The sequence below is a fragment of the Gavia stellata genome, chromosome 1 (genome assembly GCF_030936135.1).
Source record: "Gavia stellata isolate bGavSte3 chromosome 1, bGavSte3.hap2, whole genome shotgun sequence".
Classification (NCBI taxonomy): domain Eukaryota; kingdom Metazoa; phylum Chordata; class Aves; order Gaviiformes; family Gaviidae; genus Gavia; species Gavia stellata.
In genome coordinates this window covers 7,890,778-7,912,868 of record NC_082594.1, presented here as the reverse complement: position 1 = coordinate 7,912,868, position 22,091 = coordinate 7,890,778, and the positions used below count along the sequence as shown (strand labels likewise).

Here is a 22,091-nt window from a genome sequence, read left to right as displayed (position 1 = left end):
TGGCACAGCAATACTATACTTTGTTTCTGCAAGAAGCTTGATCTCACTGCATCCGCAATGTAGGAACCTCAGCGACATGTCCAAATCAGCCGCCCTTTGTACATGTCACAGATGTGACACATATGGTACCAGAATGTTTGTGCAGTGGAGCCCCAGAGCCTGGACTTCTTGGTCTCATATCTTAAGATGGCACAATTGGAAAGTATGGTCATATGCACAGACCATTTGTTTCATGGCAAATGGCAAAGGACCTTCTTCTACCTAAACTCCAAAAGAAAGACCGCCATTTCTAGGAATACTAATATAATATTTAAAGAAACAAACCAAAAAAACCCTCACTGATGAAGGAAAAGCATTTTTTCAAAGCTGTTGGACAAAGGATCTAAAATAACAAATGGTAAGTTAAAGCTAAAATACAATAGGGAAATTTCTTTTTGCCAAGTGTTAAGATCTGCTTACTACTTTTAGCTGTCATCTAAAAAGAACTGAAGTTGTATTCTTTCTTTTGTTTTCATTAAGGATAACTACAATTTTAGCTAAAATTTGGAATACTGAAAGCAAAATGAGGATGACAGACCTGCAGAAAGGACTAGGCTATAAATGAATGACCATTTGCAATTAATCACTTTGTTGTCTGGCTTCTGACTAAGGCAGCTATTCCCTTCAGATGTTCAGAGATGCTTTAATGTAACTCCTTCCTTTCTTTCAGCTAGTGGAAACAAAAGAATAATATTGACAATCTAGAATATTTTTTTAAATAGGTTGCAGACTGATATTTTATTTACCGTATCACTTGAATCGTTAAAGCTTCACCCAGCTTTGTCACTCCACCACGATCAGAATCGCTAATGCCTTTCTCAGAAGACTTAAAATACTGACTGTCTGCCTGTGCTTAGGATTATAGAGAAAAAATGAGACAAGAACACACCAAAAATGAATAGGTACAGCTCCCCGAGCTATAAAAACCTAATTAAATACAATTTATTCTTTTAAAGGTCCTTTCACGGTACTGCAGTATTTTGCTGATGCGTGTTGTCTTCCAGACAGCAGATTTCTTGAGAAAGATCTGGACATCTAAAAAACTATCAAGAAGACAGAATTTGCTATGTAGATAATTTACCGGACAATAAAGGCGCTCTGTAATTTCACCTGGTTAATTTGCACATTTGGCTTTATATTCAAATAAGGATGAAGCTCTGCAAAGAAGCAAATGCAAGGATTTTCAGACTACTCAGTTGCAAGTGACAGATGTCATGTCAACAAACGTATTCCACATAGGACGCTATAGCCTTAATCTGTCTTCTGTTGCATCAGGATGTCACATCAGGCTCACAGCAATTGCTGTCATATAATTGTTTATTTATTAAAGTGGTGAAAGATCAAGCATAATCATTCTCTAAAACTTACCTGAGGAATTTAAAACAAGGAACATACAGGCAGTGAAAAAAGGCCAAGAAAACTGCCACTCCCTAGAAAATTCTCACTCCTCCACTAAGAAAACAGAAACAGAATATTGGTCTCCTGTCTACAGAAGGAGTTCTTTCCACACTCAGCCTAGTAGTTTAGCAAATGATGGCGTTGTCCTTCCTCATCTTTTGATTTACTGTGTATCTGGAAATACTCATGAGACAATTAACGCTCTGCTACACTGTCTGCTGCATCTCCTCCCTCTCTTATGTTGGCCTGATGAAAACGGCAATGGCAAACATAATGAAAGGGATCTTCTGTAACGCCCCTTTTAGCTTTTACACAGCACTCTAGAATGGGGAGGGAAATGATGAAACTATTCCCTGACCCAGAAATTTATAATCCAAAGGAAAAAAGGACTACAAAGGCATGTTATAATGACAAAATTATGAGACTTACTGTAATTGCATTACTTTTGGTCAGCAGAAAAATTAAGAAGTGGAAAATAAGTTGCCCAAGATTCATTGGGAATTTGTGTAAAACTTGTCACAGACCAAAAAATTAGTGGCGGAGACAAGTCTTACACCTCGAATGCTGCGTTCAGTTTTGGGCCCTTCGCTACAAGAAGGACATTGAGGTGCTGGAGCGTGTCCAGAGAAGGGCGACGAAGCTGGTGAGGGGTCTGGAGCACAAGTCTGATGAGGAGCGGCTGAGGGAACTGGGGCTGTTCAGTCTGGAGAAGAGGAGGCTGAGGGGAGACCTCATCGCTCTCTACAACTACCTGAAAGGGGGTTGCAGAGAGGTGGGTGTTGGTCTCTTCTCCCAAGTGACAAGTGATAGGACAAGAGGAAACGGCCTCAAGTTGCCCCAGGGGAGGTTCAGGCTGGATATTAGGAAAAACTTCTTTACTGAGAGAGTGGTGAAACACTGGAACAGGCTGCCCAGGGAGGTGGTGGAGTCACCATCCCTGGAGGTGTTCAAGGAACGTGTGGACGTGGCATTGTGGGACATGGTTTAGTGGGCATGGTGGTGTTGGGTTGATGGTTGGACTTCATGATCTTACAGGTCTTTTCCAACCATAGTGACTCTCTGATTCTGTGTTTTTTAAAAATGACACAGAGAAAAAGGCAGTAGTGTCAAATAGCATCCCAAAGCACAGACCTCACAGTTTTCCATACAAGCCCGAGACAAAAGATGTTCCAAGAAACTTTTCAGCAGTGAGCCGGAGATCATTATGTAGCTGGGAAATCCATTTAGTACACAACTTTCTTTGAAGCATTTCCACAAGGACAGGATAAATCAAACACAGAATTTTTAAAATGGTCTGCTTTATTCTCCCCCTGAAGCAAGCCATATGAGCCAAACCTGGAGATGCATCCATTACTTATCCAACAGCTGAGCACAGATATTAAAAGCCCTTTCTCTCTGTATGGGTAGAAGAAGTGGAAAAAGAAATGAAAATGCAACATCATCCTCCCCTCAAATTTCCAGTGAGAGGTTACAGACTTAAACCTACCAAGGTGACAAGAACAGTTATCAGGGGGAATCTAGTAAGTCATGCTAACTGCTCTTGATTCTCAGCAAAAGCCACAGAAGTAGCTTTGACCACAGCAAAAGGATTGACATCTTATGACAGAGAATGATGAAAAACAAGGTCACTCACGCTGGTGCACCACACCACTTGCTGTCTCTAGTCAGAGCTGATGAAACTATCTAGGCACTGGATAATAATACCAAATTCCTAACTAATTCAGGAAGGACAAGCACAGAAGATTTTGTCAATTGAAATGTCAACGGTCTACTTAGCTCCAAGATGGATAAATATGGTCTGACGTGACAACAATTTCATACCACCATCTTCTGCCATTTAAATGCAATTCTAACAAGATGACAGATCTACTTTCTTTCTCCACTGAAGACAAAAGGAAGCTAGCCAAAGCTTATTTTCCTTGAAACAAAATCTTTTGGCATCCAAGCCTACCTGCATGTCTTTCTTTCCCTGTGCTGCTGCTTTTGCTCTATTGCAGCCACAGTTCATTAAGATGAATCGTGTTCTGCTGATGCTGCCTCATCAGTAAGTATTGCTGAAGCAATTTAGTAATGATCTTAATGCGCAGTGCTGGATTTTTATAGCCATCTCAATTGGCTATTAAAATACAGCACGACACTTTGAAATTGCTACTGCACCACTTCAGAAATAGCATGATGGAGTTGCAGAAAGTACTGTTCATTTCAGTAGAAACCTCATGCTTTGTGAATGATTTCTGGAAACCGATACTTAAAATCTACTATGAGATTAGATGCTCATTTTGCATATTAACCCAGGATTCTTAGAACTGCTTGGAGAGTTCTTAAGAACTGAATGGTTTCGAGGGATTAACAAAACCAAACAAACAAAATACATGTGTATGAAATTGCTGCACAGTCTTCCAAGTAATTTTGTTTATTCCTTTATTGCTAATGGAAAATGACAGTGAAACACAAAAGAAGGAAGTCAGAATTATCACGAAAATATAAGACTTCAAGCAAGTGATATCCTGCAGTTCACAGGATAGCTCTAGTTTTAGGTGAGACAACTAACCAGATAGATGGCTTTTGAATTCCGTTTGAAATTATCCTTGTTGATCTGAAAAATCATTACTTTATTGATTGACTACTCAGCTCCAAAGATGGTTGAATTTGGTCTGATGTGACAACAATTTGATATCACCATCTCCTGCTATTTAACTGCATTTGTAACAAAAAACATGACAGATTTACTTTCTTTCTCCATTAAAGACAAAAAGATGGTAGCCAAAGCCTGAAATACTAGAACTGAAGTGCCACTCTAATAACAATAACTATTATTATGTGAGATTACAATAAATAAGCACTACTATTCTTCAGGAACGGAAGGAACCACTCTACAGAATGAATGGTTTTTAAGAAATATTTCCTATGTGGTAATTTATACAAATGAGATTGCAAGTCTGTAGTGACCAAAGGTAGATAATATATTTAATATTTTATTCGTGCCATAAAGCAGAATATGATAATAGCAGTTGTATGCAGATATCGTCACTTAAATTAAAGAACCGGACCCTCAGTCTGTGAAATATGAAGCTGCAGATATAGCCTACCACTTTTTCTCCATTAGGCATTGGCAACACCAATATGTCAAAATATTTTTGAAAAACAGGAAAGGCTTTTATAGCATTATCACAGAGCTTTCTAATTTAATGAGTTTCAAGAGAATATGTTTTTCATGCGATAAACTATGCATATACTCACATATTCTTACATTAGACAATACTAACCTGCAGGGAAGTCATGCCTTAGTGATGTTAACATATAAATGATGGTTTTGAATCACTATCTTAAAATTGGGAAATTGTGTATTAGTGCTTGACAGAGCACTTTCTGCTAATTGTGTGAAATGGGAGTCCCTTCAAGCAAGGACATTTCACAAAAAATGGTTTTTTAGTTTCAGTTGTGGTGGTTTTCTATTTATACCTGTAGTAAGTGATAGTGTGTTACAGTAATATGAAGTGAAGCACTTCTTAAATTAAGAGTTGAAAACCTAACTAGTTTGTTAAATCTAGGTTTGGGAAAGTTTGCCTACTTCCTCATTTTTCTACAGCTCTTTTTTAAGTTGCCCCATTTTGCTCTGTTTTAGATCAGGATTCACAAAAAAGCTCACAGTACAGAAGGAGGAGAACAGTGAAAAACAGAAGTAAATTCACAGCTGATGAGATCATAAGACTGAAATTCTTAAAAGACCATAAGAAAAGGTTTAAGGTTCTGTTCAAACTGTGAAAAAACAATTTTGTTGCAAACACTTTGGAACTATGAAAACATTTCTTAGCATGAAATAAAAAATGTTTTGAATGTTTCAAGTGACCATATATTAAAAAAAAATCTGCCTAACTTGTCATTAACCCTCCTCTCCCCAAATGCTGAAGTTTGCTATGCAGTATTTAATGTCCCTTAAATTAGAGAAAATAGGCCAGTATAGTAGTAAATGATAGCTATACTAATAAAAAAATATGTATTGTCATCAGTCTGAAGTAAGAACTTTCAATCAGTTATCAAACAGCAAGATCTGAAAGCTCTCAGTGTTCTCTGAAATTGGGAAAGAAATAATTGGGATTCTTTGTTTGCAAAAGCTCCTTCTTTCTTTTTAAGTGCTGTAGTTATTACCTGAGATAAAAAGCTAACCTTTGGCTTTGCTTTAGTAGATAAAAATAAGTTTTCTCCTTTCCTTACTGGGAGCAGCACTTGTAAAAATTAAAAAAACCCCTCTATTCTGCTGTTCTGAAGTGAACACTTTTTTTTAGCAGACATTTTAAAATACACATAATTCTACTGTACTTTTTTGACTATTTCAGTTGTCACTGCAAGCTGGGATGCTGTCTATGAAACAGAACACAAGTTTTTTCAAATAATGCCATCAATCCAAACTAAAATATGTTAACTTCTATGAAACAGAAGTATGGATTTCTATGAAACTATAGAGAGGAATGGAGTAGAGAGCATTTCAGTAACAATTCAAGGTAAATCTACAGTGAAATCATACCTTATATTGATTGTGAAAATCTCTGCATCTTCTCAAGAAACTTCCATAACTAATCAATGGGTTAAAAAATATACTACTTAAAACTTACTGATTCTTTTCTTAGTATAGTAAGAAAGCTTCGTTACTACCCAGTGACTTTGTTCAGTGTCCTCAAGAATAAAACAAATAGTTATGTGAAAAGGAAATCTATCACGTGCTGCATAGTCGCTTCAGGCCAGCACAGAAAACAATGAAATGGAAACTCTGGAATTGGTTATGCCCAATGACTTCATCTAACATTTAAATGGATATACATAATTCAAAAAAATAGATGGGTATTAGGCCCTTTGTATTCATCCCATCTTATTTTTGAGTATTCTATTGAGTTGCCTAGTTTAGGAGCTTAGTCTGCTGACTAAGAAGAAAATTAAGATAAGGAGGATAGCCATCCAGGGAGAGATACAGAATTGGGCTGAACAGTGCTTAACAGATGCATTAATTTCTGATTTAGAGCCCCAAAACATAATAACACTCAAAATGGATTAAATGAAAAGTCCTGATATGGCTCTAATTCTGAGAGCAGGAAAGAGCAGAGGAATAAGTGCCCCCAGATATCTTTTTTATCTGGCTGGGCTGAACCTGATCAGAGTGTATCACTGGATGAACTCACCAGGAATGAGAAAAAAGCATGCTTACAGACCACAGAAGAGCCTTTCCATCTAAAATACAGTGAACAAAAGGGCAGCTCTAGCCATCAGTGCAAGATTCCGATGCAGTTCAAAGACTGTAAGGTAGTTACTATTGAATTCTCATAAAGGGTGGGGGAAATTAATGCTGTTTCTCTCTGATTTTATACTCAAGCCACCAGAATATCCAGATGGCAGAATCAGCTATCCTTTATATTGTTCCTTTTTTGGGTGTTTTTAAGTCTGCCATTTTTCCTCTCAAGTTTCCTGGTACTCAGCTGTGCTGCTTCACACACCCTAAACTCCCTAAGCTTCATTTCTGCAGCTGTGTTGTCTTTTAAGATGTCACATTTCCTATAGACTTGAGGTCAGAAGTTTATTATGTGATCCAACAGTGCTGTAGTTACTGGAATCATTATTTTCTGCCTTTTTTTTTTTCTTCTGGTATATAATATCAGAGCTTAAGTTATCAGTCAAGTATTGGTAGGTAAAATATCACACAACCTCTGCATTTAACTAAGTTTCTGACTGCCAGAGATTTTCTACAATGGTAGAAATCAGTTTTTCTGGCTGATTCTTTAAAAAATGAAATTTAAATAATCAAGTTTGATTTCTATAACTAGTCTCACATCAAACATACTACTCAATACTTCTAGTTGCAGTACAAAGTAGATTTGCAGTGTGATAGGACAGCATGAAAATCCCAGAGGCCAGTGAAATTCCTTTGGTTTAAAATCCTCCAGTCAAATGCAATCGAATGGGTTTGAGCGCCGTAATCTCTGGATAGTGACTAAAGTTCGTAATTCACTGCTCATACACAGTTCTTTGCGGGGTCTTATAGGAAACTAATACACAAGTTATATTAGAAAGCCAAATTAAATTGCTTTGTTTTGAATGTCTGCATGTTTGTCCTCCAGGAACAAATACTGCAGTGTACGCAATCCATTCTCATTACTGTTAGTCTTGTTATGTTTCAATACAGAGCAAGAAAAGCATATTACTTAAGGACAGGATTTTCCGGAGTGTCTAAATCCTATTGGTTTTCAATAAGAAAGCTCCATGGTATATCCTTCCTCTGTTACAGCCCTCAGCTACTGCAAAGATGCTGGCTGCTAAAACCTGTGGTGTCCTGGGAATGACTGAAATAAACCACCTACTGTTTACTACTAAATGCTACGCAAAGCTGAACAGGGACTCACTGATACTGTATGTCTGAATGAAAAGCCATACGAGAGGCATACAAAAGACAATCTCCCGAGCACGTGAAAGAGAGGAAGATCCTGCAATGATCCCAGTTAGCAATGACCTTCGAGACACAGGCGCTAGACATCAGCCAATACTATCAATCAGGTGTGGCAAACTGGTTAATGCACAGCTTCAAATACCTACACAGCCGCAGTTCTGTTTGAAACCTTGATTTTCTATTATGCAATTCATTTGTGTCTCTGTTCACCTCTTTTCCCAAAAAGTCAAGTTGAAGGGTTACCTGGCCTTTTAGCAGATATGAAGCTAGGATAGTTTTTTTGTAAAGCAGCAGGAGCAATTGCATGGAGATCTGCAGCCAAAAGGGACCACTTGGCAGCACACTACCATGACCCTTCCCCTGCCATATGCCCAAAGCCATTGCTACACGATGCATATCTTACTTCTTGCGCCCAAAATAGATTTGCAAAATTAACCTACGTCTTTTATATGGTGGTTACTAGCTAGAAAAATGAACATCCATTTAAAAAAAAATCTAACCTTTACAGACTCATAGCTTGTAAAAGCCCTCATCCTGAATACCTCAGACAAAACTAAAAGAATATTTATATAATGAACTTTGCAAATGTCCTTCTTTATCACCTTCAAGTGCTGAAAGACATGATGTACTACAAATACACAGGCAAGATAGTGATCTCTGAGTTTCTGTGGTATTATGGAAGCCAAGATTTGCTTTCATGTGGTAAATGCTCAACACAGTGAGGAATTAACTCAGTATATACTGAGTTATATACTGACAGAGACAGACAGGAAAAGAAGCATTTGAAAAGATATTTGCTACTCCAAGTTTAGCATGGAACAGCCTTCTTGTCTAAAAAACAGATTCCCTTCTTTTATTCACTTTGTGAGTAGGAAAGAAGGAATGGTGTGGGAACTACCATGCTGATTTTCAGGTCCTGCTCTGGACACCAAAACACCCCAATTTCACTCTGAGAAGTAAGAAGCACTGTGTATATAAATACTAAGTTGTTGCACTTGATAGTAATGGTGTGAAAGAGCAGTTCACAGATAAATCACCTGAAATATGAGGCATCACACGAGTGACTAGCACTGAAAGCTACAGCCAAGATTCACAGGTTTTATTCTCAACTTCTGCCATGAGTTTGATGCCTCTCAACAGATAGTTTTTCATGGAAGATTTTGAAAAATTCAAAAGAAAACTGCTACAGATATTCTAATTAGTATTGATAAGATTTCCAACCAATCTATAACCTACTTCCTTCATTCTGCTTTTTTGACCTGTGGAATATAGAAAGCATACAAGGGTATGCTTCCTTTCTGCCTAAATTATAAAGGTAAAAAACCTGGCTTTTGCAAAGAACTAGCCCATCTACTTTTTTTTTCATCCAAGTTTCCAGATAACTTATTTCTATAATATTGAAGTGAAAAATTAAAAAAGATACTCAGCTTAACAATAAAATTCATATTTATAGCACATATCTGTGGTAAACTTCATATAAGAATATAGCTACGAAATTGATGTCTGAAGCACCAAGCAACAAAGGTTCTTTAGCTTGTCATAAAAGCTACCTTTTTGGTATCCACTATCTTTTATGAAAATAAATGTAAAATAAATAGTTTCAGGCATACAATCAAAACAAAAGCGAAGCGAAAATATTATTAGATAATAATTCCCTCTCTTGTCCATTTCCACATTGCGACAAGAAATTGGTCATGGCGAATAATTTTTACTGTTTCATCACAACCTGAAAGAATATGTTAATTTTAGTTTCTTCAGCCTTAGGTTACTCAAAATGACTATCATATCACACACTTAGTTTAATTCCAAGGCTTTAAAAACACTGCTGTCTGCACTGCTATTCTGAGTTCACACACTTACAAAATCTCATTAGAGATGCTCTTCTATTAGAAAGTCAATTTAGCATTGTAATTGACCACAAGAATCCAGACTTTTGGGGCTTTACCCTCAGATGCATGTTTAAATGTATCTTACTGTTTGTCAAGAGTAGAGGATGATGAATATACTGCTGTGTCAAAGAACCATGATATACACAGGAGAAGTATAGTGCAATATTGAAACTTACTATGAGTGGACAATCTCAACAATTCAAAGTGTATTAGAAACAAATATACTCCATTATTGGTATAAAAAAACTATGTGAAAACATACTGTAATATTCACATGAAATGAGATACAAGGGAAAGCACTGAAAAGCTACAGGTTATTCGCTGTAGATGAAACAGGTAGAATAATCTCATGTGCATGGCATATATTAAAAGACATGCAAATTTCTTCATTTCATGTATATACCATTAATTAAAGACTTGCTCATGAAGTAATTATTATGGATCCAAAATCTACTGCTGTTCATTCTAGTCTCATGTGCTGTGAAAATGTCCATTTTCTTCGGCCAGAAATTAACTATGAAGAAAAATACAGTTGCCAGAGGGAAATTTCAGGCAGGAAAAACAATAAAATGAAATTTGTTAAAGATAGCACTTCTGCAAATAAAAATGTTTTGCAAAAAGAAAGGTGAAAATATAATATCCATAATTCGTACTAATGCTTCTAGAAAGGAACTTGGGTTTTTTTTCTGTAACCAGAAGTTTCTGCTGGAAGTGATAAAGCTGATTTAGACTAGTGTAGGTTTCATGCTAGACTTCCATGTAATTTTATTGAAAGATAAAATTAAATTCTTCTATGTATCTGGGTAAGTTAGTATTCTTGTCTTCTTGTTCCAAAGATAACTGTAGAAGAAACCATCAACATGGAAGTAGAAAGGATAAGCTGGATAGTCATAAAGCCTTCTGAAAAAAGGGAGAATTCAGAAACTCGGTATTCAACAGCACCAGTATATGTGCTGCCAATGTAAAGCATAATGTCCCCACATCTGGTGTTTCTTTGGGAAGTAATGAGCCATCTCTACAGTAAACAGCAAATGAAACAAACCATAACTCCTTGAATTCCTTTAAGTTTCAGGAAGAGACATGCAACCATGAATTCAAGTTCTACCAGCCTAAATTAACTGCATTTCAGTATTTGACAGGTCAACTAGTTAACAAAACAACAAAGTCAGATGCCATTTGAGCTACAAAAGAGGTTAAGCATCAAGTTTAAAATGGATGTATTTTCACTTTTGTATTTACCTTTAGGTCCTTTGAACAACTTGATTTCTACCACGGTCTCCAGAATAGGTCTCCTTCGACGAACGTACAATCGTACTATGGAACCAGCCTCTTTTAGGGCCTCCACGGCTTTGCTGTGTGAGACTTCTGACACATCAACCTCATTCACTCGCAAGATGCAATCGTTGACCCTACAAGAAAAACAAAGAACCATAGATACTAAATGCTTCAGCTGTTATTTTGGACCGAACAGAGTTTTGTCAGTAGTGCTGTAAAATGAAGAACACTTCATTGGGAAGTCTGCCAGATGACAGACTGAATGCTATATGCTTCATCAGCAATGAGACAGAAACAGAACACTTAGTCCCTCCACAAGACATACCTGATTCAAACTAAAGTCTACCTAATCACCTACACCTACCATCCTCCTTCATAAATTGGGGTTGGATCCACTAGAGCGATAGAATAAACAACTTGTCTTTACAGACTTCATTAAAACCCTTTTTACTAAACAATATAATTGAGTTACAACATTCATGCTGCCTGCTATTACTACTACAGTTGCTCTTAAGGACATCAGTTGATTCAATTTAATACAGAGAGACCAATAATCGTTCAAATACCTCCTTAAATCTCTCATATTTCTTCATCAGAGCCAAAGAATTCTAAGTTGTCAAAGTAAAAATGCTGTCCTACAAAAAGCAGACAATTTAAAAGAGAATGTTTCATGCTAAATAATTTGAGTAAATTTCATTGTTTTTGTTTTCACCACTGACTGTAGGCTCCAAGATCTGCTGTGTGGTAATAGCATCTATTTTTCACAGAATATTAATAAAATTCCCTCATATTCTTACTTTGAGCATTTACTACATTATCTGAGGATGAGCTAATACATTCACTCTTAAAATGTCCTGGTTAGATGGAGGTTAGATTCTCCTTATCTGACAGATTTGTCCAAGCTGGAAAGCAAATCTACCCCTTGAGAACACTAAAACCCATCTCCAAAGCAGCAAGCTAATGACTTAACTACTGGACCATCCTTTCTTTGTGAATGAAGGTAAGTGAGAAGAGCAGATTCCAAAGAACTAGATTAATTGAGACTCTATTGTTCTTATGTGAAGTACATTTATTATGAGATTCCTCTAAGTATTTTGGGTACAGAAGAAAAAGGCATATGTAAATGAATGTGTTCTTCTGCATGTCTGAAAGGACAATCAGCGAAGAAAATATGAGTTGCTAAAAATAGTCCCATTTCCGCTATGTTTCTATACATAAAGATCAACCATCAAATGTTACTCTTTATAGCGAAAGAACACTTGAGCTGGATATTGCTCAGGAGTCTTAGTGCAGGAAGAGAGAATGAAGCTTTACCAAAAGTTTGTCTGAACTCTGAGGATTTAGGATGGATTTTTGCTATATTCTTGTGCTGCTGTTTTTGTTTAAAAACCAAAACAACAAAAAGACCACAACTATTTGAAACCAAAGACTTTCTGTGTTGCCAGCCTTTTGGAAGAACATTTACAGGGGAAAATGTTAATAGCAACCTTTATCTGACAACCGGTCAAACTCGGAAAGGTCACAAAATTGATGCTTCCCTTCTGATAAAAAGTCCTGTATTTCAAAGTTCCCAGTTTTCATTCAATGGTTGGGTTTACTGCTTTCCTTCAATGCCAGAAGTATTAATTTTCCAAATGTTTAGTTGTGTGGTTTGGCTGTCAAATTAATAAGTGCTCTAATCTAAACTGCTTTATTCTTTTAAATAAATCATGAATACATCCTGCTACTTCTTCCCACTCAGAAAGATGGTAATTATGTCTAAGCTGGTAGTCTTTCTATTAATATCCCTATATATCCAATTCTTGTCAAATTTATGACTTTTATTGTTGTCATATCTGAAATACAATTGGCTATACCATGCTTAATGAACAAACTATAGGATCCTAACCATTGGAAGGTATTGAAGATGAAAGGTTGGGAAAAGATTATAAAAACACTAAAAAGGAGGATTAAATTTATTTTGTTTTCATACACTCTGTGTCCTGCATTGATAAATATTGGTATTACTAGATAACCCTATCTACCTAAAACTGCTCATAAAGGGTCTAGTCATGCCTTCTGTTAAGGGAAAAAGCATGTCTTCTGGAGAAAGTCAATAAACAACATGGAATTAACTTGCCAAAATCAGTAAGCCACACACCTCCATTTACTGAAAAAGCAAGACCCTTTAGAAAAGGTCATTTACACTCTGACAGAAATCTCACCTTAGTGTCTAAAATTTGGCCTTGTAGAGTTACCTACTTTAAAACAGTAAGACTATCTTTAATAAAACATACACAGATTAATACTGCCAGCATAGGAAGAATATAAAAGTGAGAGAATACAAAGCTGATCCAGTGATAGAAATACTTTCTTACGAAGTATTTTGTTTGCATACAAATACAAACTTTGTCAGTGCAGATGTAGCAGGACAACAATTATCCTATCCAGTCTGCTATGACGAACACATCCAGTGATAGGTATCCAGCCATACCCTCCCAAACCTGTAGGGTTTTTTTCCTCCCTCACAGAGAGATGAGTTTTTTAGTTTTCATAAATAAAAGAAATACAATATTCAAGAACATACGTGCACATGCATAAAAGCGTGCACGTATATATGTGCCTATAGAGTTCTTCGGGCTTTAGCACAATTTTTTGGACGACATGCTGACCCATGCTGACCAACAGAGCACAATGATCTCAGAGGTCTACAAACATTCTTTGAGAATATTCAGACCTCTAACACAGCAGGTCCATGGTGCAATGAAATAAACGACAGAAGCTGGTGAGATGACTCTAACCTTAACCATAATGGCTAAATGATTCTTTTATTATTATTAATCTAGAAAGTCCAGAATATTTTTTTAATTTATAAATATAGGGCACTTGGAAGATAAAATCAAACCATTATTCATTAAAAAATAAGAGAATTTCAGAGAAGAGAATAAAACAAGAAAGCTGAAGCAACATCTCAACACACAGACTGTGTTGTCATATTTTTCCCCTTAAACCTATGCAGAAGGTTTTCAGGGCCAATACTTGGCATAGTTGTTATTATCTAAAGACAGATGTCTGTGACAGCAGGCTTGGGATACTTTTTCATTCTATTTAAAATTTTACAGTACAGTTCCTACTCTGTAAGAACTCTGCTCTTTTAGTGACCTATAAATGCCACAACAATATAAACCTAAAATAATAATAGCAAAAAAAGTCAGTAAATCCAGTTTAAGAAAATTCTTTCAGATGATCAAGTGTATGGTCTCACCACTTAGGGGCAAAACTATTTTGCCCTTACAAACAGCTCTCCAATGTATTTTCCTGGCTTCACTGAGATATTCGTGTGACAACTATATGGCAAAAGTGTCTTCCAGTTGGTACATAGACTCCTTTCGCCATTCACCTCAAAATATTCCTAAGGCCTGTAGGTGGGTACACGCTATACGCAGAAGTTAGTTTCAGGCACAGTTTCAGACCTGTGCCAAGGAGAAGATCTGCCTCATAATCCAAGATAGTAATCCACAACAAATCCAACAACAGAGATCCCTATAGTTTCACCAATACCTACAATAATTCAACACAAAAAAATGCAGGCAGGAGGAAAATTGTTCCAAGAAAACTTTCTTTGTTTCCACAAGATACCATAAATGTATTTTTTTAATATTGAAGCATTTATCTAACAGTCTCAGCACTTGCAAATTATTACCATTCTACTTGTAAACCTTAACGCCATCTACTTCTTTGAGTAGGGTCTATTCATACAGGTTTTTTTTAACATTGCAAAAAATTGTAAAAATTTTTAATGAATTGTAAAAAGTTCTAATGAGAGAGAAAGCAGAAAAGGAAGTTGTATTCTAAGCTATGGCTAATGACTTATGCAAAAATTAAGAAACTAGAAGAAATTCTACTTTAATTCTATACAAAAAAGAACTCTTAAAAATTATTCTTAAGATGTAGAACTTTAATTGCTAAGATTTAACAATATAATCTCAGCATCTGCTGATGATACTGGTTCTCACAGTTCTTGACTAAATTTACTCATGTTTCAATGAAAAGCAACATGTGATTAGAAGTATTTTGGAAAATGCATGTGCGGTGATGAAAAAAAAAAAAAAGAATGAAAATATGTTCTAACCATATTTTAAAAGAACATAAGCCTAAAAGCAATGTTCATGCTATTGTTTCCTTGGAAAAAGAGGGACTTCGTATCTCAGTTCAGCACAGCATGTAAGTAAGTCTCTGATTAATTTTTGAGGTATAAGTAATCCTATTTCTATTTTAGCCAAAATACCTAAATGGGGACTTAGCATTATGCCTGTATTCAAATTTATTCAAGACCGTAGAATCATCCACGCAGGTAACAGCCGAGGTAAAATGAGTTAGGCAGCTCTTCCCATGGTTCTCTGGCTCATCTAAATACTTCAACAAAATTGATATATTCTACAAGACTTTTACAGAATAATTCAGATATGAAGTATCCTGGATTGCAAAATACAGAACACATGCTGTAATCATGCCAAGACAGTGACAACTGATATAAGAAATATGAGAGAGGTTTTGCTGTTAAGGGGGAAGGTCAGGGACACAGATGTTTACCAGTAGTTGTTGCCATGTTCAAAGCAAATAAGGGGTTGGATTAATTAAGGAAAAATACTATTCTTTAAGGGCTTATTCCAAGTTTGTTCCAAACCTGACTACCTTCATCTGAGTTTCATGTTTACTGTTTTCAAGAAGATGTGCAGACATCCTTGAAAAGATGATAATTGCTTCAGTCAAGTTGTAAGTAAACAAGACAAGTACAATCCTTAGGCGCTTAGAAATACAGGAGGCAGCAACTGGTAATGATCATTCTGTTCACTTGTTCTGTGCAATACGGTGCCCTGAAGAGAAACCCAAAGCAGCCTAGTATGGAAGCAAAGAGCCCCAGAAGACCAAATTGTCCTGCCAAGACACATTAGCCCACTTGCAGCTCCATAAAGGAGCTAGTTGGAACCAACTATGGACTCAAGAACCAGGGAATGATCTGTGCTCCATGGGACAACGCCATGACACTAAAAGTTGCAGTAATCCATGGGTCTTAGTTTTCATGCAGATACCTCCAGACTAATTGGCAGTGTATTAATGGGACAGGCCTGCTCTCACAAATACAGTTACCATGTTTTCTATTGCAGAATGGCCAACAATAATAGATAATTTCTAAGAAAATTATTTCTTTTTAGCTGCCTTCTCAAAAAAGCTTAAAGCTTGTCCAGAGAAAGATTGTCCAGAGAAGGGCAATGAAGCTGGTGAGGGGTCTGGAGCACAAGTCTGATGAGGAGCGGCTGAGGGAACTGGGGTTGTTCAGTCTGGAGAAGAGGAGGCTGAGGGGAGACCTCATCGCTCTCTACAACTACCTGAAAGGGGGTTGCAGAGAGGTGGGTGTTGGTCTCTTCTCCCAAGTGACAAGTGATACGACAAGAGGAAATGGCCTCAAGCTGCGCCAGGGGAGGTTCAGGCTGGATATTAGGAAAAATTTCTTTACTGAGAGAGTGGTATCACAATGGAATAGACTGCCCAGGGAGGTGGTAGAGTCACCCTCTCTAGAGGTATTCAAGGAGCGTGTGGACGTGGCATTGTGGGATGTGGCTTGATGGGCATGGTGCTGTGTGTTGTGGGTGGTTTTTTGTGTGGTGTTTTTTGTGTGTGGGTGGTTTGGGTGGTTTTTTTTGTTTTTGGTTTTTTTTTTGTAGTGGTTGGACTTGATGATCTTACAGGTCTTTTCCAACCTTAGTGATTCTGTGATTCTGTGATTCTGTGAAATTGATATGGACTTTATTTACTCTTTAGTTGAAGCTTAGAAATCAAGGTAAAAATACTGTTACTAAGGGAGAATCAGTGCAAAGCTATGGAATATATCAGGTAGATACATACCTCCATATATCAGTACTGAGGGTAGCGGGTAGACAACAGAAGTAAGAGAGAGAAGCACTAAACTTTCACTTTGTTTCTTTGCTCCTGCATTGTCTAACCTTTTTAGCCAAAGTTTCCCTATAAAAGGATTGATGCTTTCTTTCTTGCAGAAGTTACAAGAACACAGCACTTTAAGCAGGAACAGAAGATTATAGGTGACAAGCTGAAAGGACTGATTATATTCATTTCTTCAAGAGATCAGTGAATAATAATATAAATACATTATCTGGCCCTAGGAGAATCAGTTTAGTCAATTAGTTAGGGAAGACTGACTCTCTTGCCCCTACTTTTTTTTTTAACTCTATACACACACTTCCTATCTGATAGTAAATAAAATTTGCAGCATATAGGGATAAAAAATGTAATTATTGGTACTGGCCCATATAATTTCTTTCCAAGAGGAATAAATTACTATTTTTTAAAATTTCAACTAAGAATTCAGAATAAAGGATCTCAAATCTACTACAGCAGTCTTCAGATCTGTCTTTCCAATTACAGAATATAGAGCTACAGCTAAATGCCTATGATATGTATGTACCACAGGGCACACTGTTTCCTTAGGTATAATGTTCCTTAGACACATGATCCAATTTCTGTAGCAAATTCACATATACCGTCAGGCCCCTTTCTGACATTGTAAAATAGTATAAAACTACTGCTATGTCCAATTTAAAAATAAAGGGATAAAACTTAACATTTCTGGCTATTTCTGGAATCTAGAAAGGATCTAGTGCTTATGAAAATGTCTGATGAAGGTACCAGCCAATCCTAACTCAAAATTCAACACTTATATGCTTTACAATGAAATCCCAAATACCTCATAGAATGGTTACTGGCTGAAAATAATACTTGATAAAAGTTGTGCGGTGCGGGGCGGGATAATTTATGAATAATACAACAGGAATTGAGCTGAACTTAATAAAAATGTGAAATCCTAGGAGTAATTTTGATTTAAATATATGTGCAAATATTGGTACAATAAAATGGTAACCCAGTTATATTTAACGTGAAGGCAATATTTGAAGTATGGAATCTAATCTATGCTTCTAGCAAGAGCAGAATTGTCGTTGGTTCTAAGGAAAGTAAATAAGGACTACAAACACAACGTTGCATTTATGAGAGAAGAAAATAATCCTTCTATCCTCTGAATTCTTTAGTAAGTGGCACTAATCTATTACAGTGAAATAAATTGAAAAAAAATATAATCTTTTCCCCCAAAATGCTGGCCTGGTGCCAGCTCAACTCTTCCTGTGCTGGCCTGGTGCCACCCCAACTCTTCCTGTGCAACCTTGAGCAGGTCACTTAACTTCTTTTTTTTCATAATCTTCAAATAGAGGATTAAAACCCCACCTGCATCCCACTTCCTTTGTTTCCTGTTTACAGTCTAAATAAACTTTTCAGAGGAAAGCCTACACCTTCTTGGCTCATCTCAAACAGGGACGAACCCTCAGTGCAGCCTCTAGGCATACTCAGCATAAATAATAGATAACCCCCAAAAGCAGCTCCCTGCCGTTTCCTGGCTGCCTTCACCCTTGTAACCAGACTTCAGAAGCGAGAGATGAAGTTCAAACACTTTCACCACGCACAAAGGTTGTGCTGTGTGTGTGTTTGTGTGCGTGCAAAGACGGGAACTAAACTCTTGCACAGCATTCCTGTAAGTAAATACACCCAGAGAGATGCTTTCTCCACCTGCACTGGCAAACCAGTTTCGGTGTGTTGGGAGCCTGAAGGCTGGAGTACGGCTGAGCTAACAAGTCTTGCCGAAAAGCAGGGTGTGCTTGATTAAGCTTGGTGCCCTGCTTCTCACAGCCTCTCAACTCATACAGGCAATTGGCTTGATTTTCAACCCAGAGACTAAGATAAAAAAATCCTACAAAGGTTTTTGATTTAAGTCTATGTGTAGATTTTACCAAAACATAATGGAAACCCAGTCTGGCCTTCAGTATACCACCAGCCTTCAGCCCACTGCAGCCGGCATGAGGTTTTGGAAGGTGACCTGAAATTGTGTCAGCTGCCCGCACAGTTCAGTGTTTACTTTGGATCTTTGCAGTGGTCTTGGCATACAAAAGAGCCACCTATCTTTCCAAGAAGCAAGTCCATCTTTAGCATGTTCCCTCCTAAATGGCAGAATGCAAAAGAAGCAGAGGAGCAACAGAAAAAACCTGTGCACAGTGGATCCAGCTCATTCCCCCCAGATCCGTGCAGTGTCTCGGTCACTCTTCCAAGTCCCACATCCAGGACCCACTGGCACAAAGTCCTAGTCCTTGTCCTCCAGCAGGTTGCATGAGAAAGCAAAGAGGACAAAGGAAATTCATTCTTTGTATACCAGGAGTCCAGAGATGATTTAAGAAGTAGAAATGCCTACTGTAATGCAGTCAGAAATTTCAGATCACATCCAGGAGGACTTAAGGTCACACCAACGTGACTTACAGGTGTGCTACCAGAGGACTTTGAGCTTTATTTCACTTCCAGAACAGAGGCTCGAGCCCACATTGTAAGGGAATAATTCAGATTTCAGAAAATACTTCTGCATTTCAGAATGTGTTATTGCCTGAAACGACTGTGTGTTTCCATATCCTGCTAATGACACGACCTTGCTGAGTCCCGAGACGCAACCAGCATAGCTACCGAACAGTTGTAAGACGTTTATATTTATTGTCCTTTCTACTGCTTTAGTTACTCACGGATTTTTTTTAAAAACAACAGCCATCTTAATGAAATGTCAATGTATTAAAGGGTCTGCAAATAGTAATTGAATTTGAAACACAAGTGACTGGTAACAATATCAGTAAAATATTAGCGGAGCAGCTCCTCATCATACACAGTGTCTCTTTACCCCTCTCCCTGTGTTTCATTTATGACCCCTCTCCCTGTGTTTCATTTATGACCCTGATTTCTATTTTTGAAGTTGCAAGTCAGAAACAGACAGCATACTGCACTATATAATTAGGAATGTAAAAGTCCCTGCAGCCTTTAAACTGTTAGAAGAAAATATATTTAGAAACTTGAATATGTTCCTATTCACAGTTTCAACAGAGGACACATCAGCATTTGCTTTTTTTTTAAAAAGAAAAGGTCTTAAACTCAGCTCTAAGACTTCATTCCAGGCACAAACTTGGCTAAAAAGCAGTTTATCTGTTGTTTAAAATACTTTGGATCATTTCTGCATTCTAGCCTAGTTCTGAGAACTTCCTGGGGCAAGGCTGGGTCTCTCCTTCAGTTAACCCTTTCTCCCACACTGAACAGATCCTTCTACCCTTTTTGGCAGCATGCCTTTATCACAGGGTGTCTGTTTGTTTGGCAGTGTTTATATACACCTTTTGGTTGAAAATACCCACCAAGCTAATATCTAGAATCCAAGAGAGTCTAAGTCCAAAGACAGCTCATATAACAACAAATTGGCATAGTGAAATCCCATGCAGAGATATCCAAGCCAGCTCAGACACTGACTGAGTAGATCTAGCATGGAAATTCACCCACATTGATGTTTTCCATATGTCTGCAGCCAATGACCACAGGTAAAAGGCCATATTAATGCAGCTCTGCAATGTTGAGCTCATTTAGCACTAGCTTGAGTCCCTGCACAACCCACCATACAGTGATTGATTTCAAGAGGGGGCCCATTAATGGCTACCAACAGGAATAAAAATAGGCAAAAGAACAGTCACAACCCTGCAGTGCAAAAACCTCTCCCATAGATTAAAAGCAGAGACCTTGGTCCCTGGCAGCAAGATTGCTGCAGAGACACACAACTAGGCAGCAAGGCAAGACGGCCATCAACCAGGCTCGCAGGGGAGCCACCCAGCTGAAGCTCACTGACCACATCCCTACCAGGGCTGGGCAGCTCACCCAGAAATCACGCCCTTTGCCTAAAGGAAACACTGCTGCCCCTACGGCCTGAAAGATCATGCTGTACGGGAGATCGGAGCTAAAATGTGTGGAGTAGGATGTTCACTCGCGAAAAACATAAAAACTATATGAAGCCATAATCCAGACCAGGGGTCCATCTAGCCTGCTGTTTCTTTCCAACAGTGGCCTTTGGCAGATGGTAAAGGAAAAGTGTTAATAAAATATTTACCCAGAACACATTTTCAGCTGCTGATTACTCTGGACTTTCCTGAGTCAGAGATTTTATTTTTTTTTATTTAATAACCCTGGATAGATTCTTCTTCCACAAATTTGTCAAAACCCACGTAAACTTTTAACATCTGCAGTGTCCTCTGTAAATGAATTCCACAGCTTTGCTACCAGTTCAATAAGTATCCCCTTATGGATATTTCAACCTGCTGCTTATTAGTTTCATTCGACGTCCCCAGATCCTTTCACTAGAAGAGATAGCAAACATTGCTCCCTGGTCATTGTGCTTCTCTCCTGTAGTTAGGAAACAGGACATAATCTCTCACCTCTTGTAACTGATTTTTCATCATAAGAAGAAAGGCCTTGCTAGACAAACTCTTCAAGCCAACGGCATAGAGCTGAACTACCAGTAACAGGAATTTAATTTCAGAGATGGAAACACCACCACCCATCTTTCTATTTATCTGAATGCCTCTTGGCTGTAACACCTACAGATTTACAACTGAACTCTGAAAAAATTGCAGCTCAGGTTGAAGTTGTTTTTATTATGGTTTTTCTTGACAAAAATGACAGCGTTATGCTGAATAAATTTTCTAGTCAAGACAGAAATAAATGTCATTCTCATATGCTTTGAATTAAAATAAAATTGAATAAAATAAAATAAAATATTAGACAGTCAGGGAAAGAAAAATCAAAACAACAATTTGCTGTCTTATTATCCAATATCATCTCCTAGAAAAACACTTTAACTACCTCTGCTTCCATCACTGAAGCTGTTGCACTTTGTAAAACGTAATGCTCTTCTTAAATTGCAGTCAAAATCTCCCATTATTCAGAAAAGCATCCTCAATCACAAGACTAGAAAGAAATTCTGCCTCCTGCTTTGACTTGATGAAATCTTTAAATATATTACAGAAATTGTAGTAACAATAGAAACTAGTGCAGGTGCATGCAAGATAGCTGCTGAGCAGTGCTCAGGACATCCATAGAGAGGACACCCTGGTCCACAACCTCTACCTGACTCTCAAAACAGCACGCTCACTGCAAGGTTGCTC

At 37.6% G+C, this 22,091-nt stretch overlaps 1 protein-coding gene across 7 annotated transcripts in view; it reads right to left on the bottom strand.

Moving 5' to 3' along the window:
- DLG2 (discs large MAGUK scaffold protein 2) overlaps positions 1–22,091 on the bottom strand; it is a 660,722-nt gene that overhangs the window by 316,315 nt on the left and 322,316 nt on the right. For all 7 annotated transcript variants that reach the window (XM_059823460.1, XM_059823481.1, XM_059823437.1 and 4 more), the window contains one exon: positions 10,999–11,168. In XM_059823460.1, the coding sequence (XP_059679443.1) occupies positions 10,999–11,168 (170 nt within the window). The remainder of the gene's footprint in view (positions 1–10,998; positions 11,169–22,091) is intronic.